Consider the following 6,161-nt stretch of genomic DNA (forward strand, 5'->3'; position numbering starts at 1 on the left):
TATTTATTTATCTATTTATTTATCTATTTATTTATCAATCCATTTATTTTCAATATCGACTTATTTATCGATTTTTTTATCAACTTATTTATCGATTTTTTTTATAAATTTATTTATCTTCACCACCCATGGATGCAGCTCCGTCATTGCCAGACCAGCTGCAATTGCACAGAGAACCAATAGACGTTGCTTGGGACTAGCAATCATCCTGAATGTGTGATCTAAAACTAGGCAACACCAGCGCCGAATGCTGGTCAAGCAAGGAATGGATAGGAATATGTTGACGTAATACTCGAAAGCCGAGAACACATCTACAAGGATTGGGATTGCACCAGGATTAGTTTTGACAAACGATATGCTGAATTGATGTTCTAACGATTCAATAGCGCGAAGGTGCGTGGGATTGAACCAACGGTCTTCTCCTCAGTAAGCAAAATCGGTCGCCACTAGGCCACCGGGCTCCTTATTTCACAAATAATTACGATCAAGTTTCCGTCCAACTTGTTGTTATCCCGGCGGCGACTTCACTGACGACGACAACAACTGCTCTTGAGAAGGATTTGATATAGATTTCCAATCTACACGTCTTTCCTAAGACTCAAATATTACTTTTTTTTTACGTACCCGGCCCCTCAACCGAATTTCTATACCAAAAACGACGAGATAAACCAGCATCCAACAACATACAAAATCCCATCTCATTTAACGTTCTATTTCTTCTTTCAGCTACGCTGTTCTGTTGTGGGGCATACCCTGCGGTGAATTCAGCTTTAATTCCTTCTTCTGCGTAAAACTTGCGCATGGCATTGCTGGTCTGAACGGATGACGTTCGGTTTCCGCCCGAATTGAGTTTCAGTGAACCTCACATACTCACGGATCTTGTCGGCAAGTTCGGACTTTTCCTTCAAGAAATAGACGACAACATAGCGGCTATGATCATCAATCATCGTCATGTAATACCGGCACTCGCCTGGTGATGTCGTCATAGGACCACATACATCGCTGTGCCCGATATCTAATACCGCTTTTGAGCTTCTCTCGGCTGCTTGGGGAAACGATGGCCGTGCCATTTTACCTTCGAAGCAACAGTCACAAGTCCGCCGAATTCCGCAATCCTTGACCTTCAACCCAGAGGCCAAACCGCGCCGCTCAATTTCGCCAATCATATCCGGATCTCTGTGACCTAATCTTCGATGCCACGCGTGCAGACAGTCGGCGTTGTGCTGCTTATCACTCACCAGCAACGATTTTTCCACCATGTTCAGTCGGTATTACCGACCCGTCATACACCAACCGACACTAATCCGCGTCGAATTCCACACGAACACCTTTTAGTCCCGGAGCAAAAATCACACCAGTCAACGTAACCGACTCTTTTTCGTTACGACTGTTCACGCACTCGATTTTACACTCACCGACGCCTGTCGTACGAAGAAGTTTGCCGTCGGCGGTCGAAATCTCCGGACGTACACTCTCATCGAGACGCACAAAAGAACTGCGATTTTTCGCCAAATCTGACGTTGCGCCCGAATCAATGACCCACGCACTCGCATCATGCTTACCAGACCGCACCATAAACTTGAACGACCTTGAATCGTTTTCGCGCACTGTTTTGGCCTTCGCCTTTTCTTTCTTCTGCTCTCCGCCAGAAACGCCTTACAATTTCGCTTTCGATGTCCCGGCTTGCCGCAATGATAGCAAACGACATTTTTCTGCGACGTACTAGCTCCACCCAACCCATTCGTAGCGCTTGTTTTTCGAAACTGAACCGTTTCCGAAGTTTATCTGCTTCGTCCATCAGCTTCACTTTCACTAGTTTCAGGGTGAGCTCATCCTCGTTCTGCGCTTCCAAAGCCGTTGTCAGAGGGTTGAACAACTCCGGAAGTCCTCGCAATATCAGCGCCACTTTAAGGCACTCCTTCATTTCAAATCCGTGGTTGGGTTGCTAAGGAAAATACATAGCAACGGAATGATGTTGCATTTCCAATGCTTGCTACGACTCTTCAACAGTACTTACCACCAATTATTTTGTTTTGAACAATTAGAAATTGAAGGCTTAAGTACAGGATGCTCATTATGAGCCACCTTTCCCTATGAAAGGTTCTGGTTTTGGCCATTTGCCCCAAGGTCGCCCACAAAAAATGCTGGATGTCTATGCAGCTCAATCTAATGACAAATGATTGAATCATTTAAAAAAAATCATGAGATTTGATGTACCACATAACTTCTCTGAGCGCATCAATATCATTGTAGGAGGTGGCACTAACGCCCTGAACATTCAATAAAACCGGTTTGTTGGGCCTCATGATAGATTTTGGTACGGACTCGGGTATGCCGTTTTTTCTTTCAATACTAGCGACATCTTCATCATACTCACCAGAAACGATCACATTGTAGGTCTTCCGAACCGTGCTCCTCTCGTCCAGGCACAACTTTAACTTCAACTGATCTACACACTCGTCGGCGATCTCCTGAAACTTGGCAATCTTCACCTGTTTCTGCTCTCCACCACCCGAATCGCCACCTTTTTTCTTCTCATCCTCCTCCGCCGGCACCACACCGTTCAAAGATTTCACCTCCCCCGAGCAGAGGATTTTACTCTGCCTCAGTATGACCGCATTCACCAGGCAATATTTCAGGTTCGCCGGTTGCAACTTCACGGTCAGATAGTACTCGGGCAGTTTGAATACCTGTCCCTGGTTCAACAGCACCGGGTGCACTTTCGAATTGAACAGGACAAACTCTTTGAACTTTTCCACGATATCACTTTCTATTTTGGATGTGATCTTGGCCGCTGGAATCAACTCAATCATGTCCACAATGTTCAGGGCGTTCTGCTTGGCCCGGAGGGTGACTTTTTCGCCGGGATTGATTTCTAGCTGTTCCATCAGTTTATCATTGATCTCAACCGTTGGGTAGGCATTTTTCGGGAATCGTTCTCCATCGGACGATAGTCGGACGTTCACAAAGTACTCCCGATCGTCGTTGGTGGCCAGCAGGAATGGGAGATTGATGTCCATCCCCGCGGGGATGTTCTCCTTGGTGATGTAGATGTCGCAAATTTGCGAATTGTTTCGCCGACAGTTCCAGACGCCGCGGATCACGCGGAATTCGTAGATCTTGGGGGACTCTCTCGTTAAGGTCGCCACCAGTTCATCTAGGTATTGTCCCTTGTGTTTGTGGTTGGGGGTCTTCGAGGGTTTTGGTTTTTCCTCCGCTAGGTTGTTTGCCATTGATTTGCTCGTCTGCAGTTTGTTCAAATGCCTATCGAGATCGTTTTCAAACAGCGAGTTTCGAACGGCTGTCTGAGCGCTGGCCAGCACCCCATTGCCGTGTGTGGAACTGCGCTTTAAAATGCCATTTTCTTTGCCCTTGTCCTTGTCCTTTTGGTGGTTCTCTTTGCCATTTTCAAGAGAATTGTTCTTGTGCCACGTTGTGGGTCGTTTCTTAAGTGAATCCGTGGCTATCGGCGGAGAGCTGATCAATCCAGCAGAACTTATCAAGGTGTCTCCATTTTCCGTGTTGTTAGTTTTGGTTCGCTGTTCATTTCGCATCCTAACGAGCTCCGCAATATTCATGTTAGTGTTGCTACGGGTGAGTGCACCCGGAAGACCTGGAGGATCCTTTTTTAGAATGGGTTTCTTGTACGGTTCCACTACCAGTTCGGTGTCGTTTTCCAGTCGCCCGTACGGCAGGGGTGGAATTGTAAATTCTAAAAAGTAATAAATCGCCTAAAGACACTTCCAAATCCACAAGGTCATACTTATACTTACTAATTTTTAGCTTGAGGCTAATGGAATCGTTGATCCACACGACTAGATTCTGGCCCTTGGTAACAATCCTCGTTTGGTCCAGAAGGATCGACTGAATGCGACTGCTGCTCACTTGCTGCAAAAATCAAAAATATGTCGTCTCATAAAGATCAGTTGAAAGGTCTTTAGGCCACATTCGAACCTACCAGCATATCCCAGTCCTTCTCGGTAGTCGTTGTCACTTCGACGGTCTTCAAAGATCGCGCCTCAATTATCATGGCCACCATCACGGCGTCGCCCTCCTTCAGCCCCATGGCGGTGGCCACCTGTGCATTGATTCCGATGCGATTATCCTGATAGCCCCCTCCGCCGAACGGGGACCAAGACATGAAGAAGCTATCGATACCGTGCGTTATGCTCAAACAGCCGTTTTTCTAAAAATAAAACCCAAACAAGCCGAGAACCACTCATTAAGAGATGAACATTTCCCTCGACCTCCCCGCAATCTGTCCCAAGAGTTTGACAGGCGTCGTCGTCGTTGGTGGTGAGATTATTTTTATCTTTCATCCCAAAAACCAATCTGCTTTCGAAAGTGGGGGATTTCTGCGCACTCGTTAGTTTAGGGGAGATTGGGGTTCCAGTTATCGGCTTAAAATGCCAAATTCATACCAGTTATTCCTCATTATTGTAGTAAACCCCATTTTCCCCTACAGCAGCCGAGATATGAATGAGATTCCGTCACAAAATGCGAGATAATTGAAATTCTACCAAGATGAATCGGCGATTATTTTCGAAGCAAAATTGCTTCCCCAGTTTTTTTATGATTCTCCCCGCATGTTTGACATTGAACAATACTAGTTAGTAGCAACAAAGCAAACTCACGTAGCTCGACAGCATCCGATGGTAGTTGTCCGGAAGTGTTACGTAGTTGTTCCGAAATGGAGAGTACGACACGGTCAAAGTTCGACGGAACATTTTCCTTGCTGCTGGTTGTCACGTTCTGCTATGTATGTGATTTTTGTAGTCAAACTTGCCCCTGTCTCACTGTTCCGGATCGAAAGGCACTATGACTCTACTACTCTCTTCCTGCGTGGAAAAATGCAACGCAACCAGTGGGATCACCCCGAACCCGTTCAGCTCTGCGGTACGTTCGAACTTGGACTGCCTATGCAAGTCACAGTGTCCCAGCAAATCCTAAAAATCCTCTTGCACCGTCTGTTGTGATAAAAACTTTCGTTCTTTTTTTTTTTTTTTTTTGCTGCTCCTCTTTTCCCTGGCTTAGACCGTGTGACGGTCCATCTCGCCAATTAGGTAGTCTCTTTATTGGTTCGTATAGTTGTTGCTTTCCATGGTGGTGTTGTGTATGATGGTCCTTGATGTTCGGCTCTATACACAGCAAAAAAAGTTGTTGAATATTACATCGAAACTGATGCAACCAGGTCAATCCATCGGTTGTGTAATATCACATTGTACGATGTACATCGATTTTGCGAACAAAATTACATCCATTGATGTAATATTGTATCTACTTTTTGCTATTACATCATTATTTCATACATCAGCTTGAATTACGTTGATCGATATTACATTTTTTTTTTGCTGTGTACCGTTATTTTCGCCTCCTCGAGAAACTTTACTACTGCTTTTAATTCCTTTTCGTCCCCCTCTTTAAGTATTTGTGTCAGCGGTTTTCTATCTTGCAGTAATTTGTAATTCGATCTTATCATGTCCCACTTGGTGCAGTGGAATAGTAGATGTTCAATATTTTCTTCTTCTTGACATATTTCACAGTTGCTATTTGCCTCCCAACCCCATTTATGTTTCCTGTCCTTGGTTAAGCAGTGATTTGATCTTATCCTGGTAAGCATTATTTTTTTCTTTCGTGGTCAGTGCCATGTCCTTGAACCAAACCTTTGACCCTGGTACCTCTGCAAATTCGTAATGCTTTACTCCTTTTTCCTGAGACAATTTTTGATACTCTTCTATCCAGCTGTTCCATATATCCTCTTTTGCTACGTTGATGGTATCCTGTAGTGTTAGTTTTCCAAAGTTTGACTGCTCTCTCTTCGTAGTTTCAACCGCTATCCCGCATAAGCGCGAACCATAAATTGACCTTACCGATAATGGTTATAAATTGTTTATAATCCCTGCTAAACTTCAACTGAAATGGTTATGGAACTTTACATGAACGTTTAATGATAAAGTTTTAACCTTAAGTATTATAGTTTTTTGGAAGTGGACCTTACAAATAATGGGTTGTTAAGAACCATTACCATTCCAAATTCTTGTTTTCTCCATACATTTTCGGAAAGAAAACTTTACTAAAACCTTTTAACTTATGGTTTAAGAACATTAATGGTAATGGTTATGGTAACCAGTAAGGTCCATGAATGGTTTTGTAACATCGAT

The 6,161-nt window shown here is 44.2% G+C and overlaps 1 protein-coding gene across 1 annotated transcript in view; it reads right to left on the reverse strand.

Moving 5' to 3' along the window:
* Nucleotides 1-4,967, reverse strand: part of Pex1 (peroxin 1) — a 75,299-nt gene extending 70,332 nt beyond the window's left edge. Inside the window, exons 1-4 of the mRNA XM_065219615.1 lie at nt 4,635-4,967; nt 3,959-4,186; nt 3,774-3,888; nt 2,378-3,712 (exon numbers count right to left, since the gene is read on the reverse strand). Coding sequence (XP_065075687.1) covers nt 2,378-3,712; nt 3,774-3,888; nt 3,959-4,186; nt 4,635-4,727 — 1,771 coding nt within the window. The 5' untranslated portion in view covers nt 4,728-4,967. The remainder of the gene's footprint in view (nt 1-2,377; nt 3,713-3,773; nt 3,889-3,958; nt 4,187-4,634) is intronic.
* Nucleotides 4,968-6,161: the final 1,194 nt, after the last annotated feature.

This window comes from Ochlerotatus camptorhynchus, unplaced genomic scaffold (assembly GCF_037179485.1).
Source record: "Ochlerotatus camptorhynchus isolate MF236.1 unplaced genomic scaffold, CSIRO-AGI_Acam_v1.1 ptg000107l, whole genome shotgun sequence".
Taxonomy (NCBI): Eukaryota; Metazoa; Arthropoda; class Insecta; order Diptera; family Culicidae; genus Ochlerotatus; species Ochlerotatus camptorhynchus.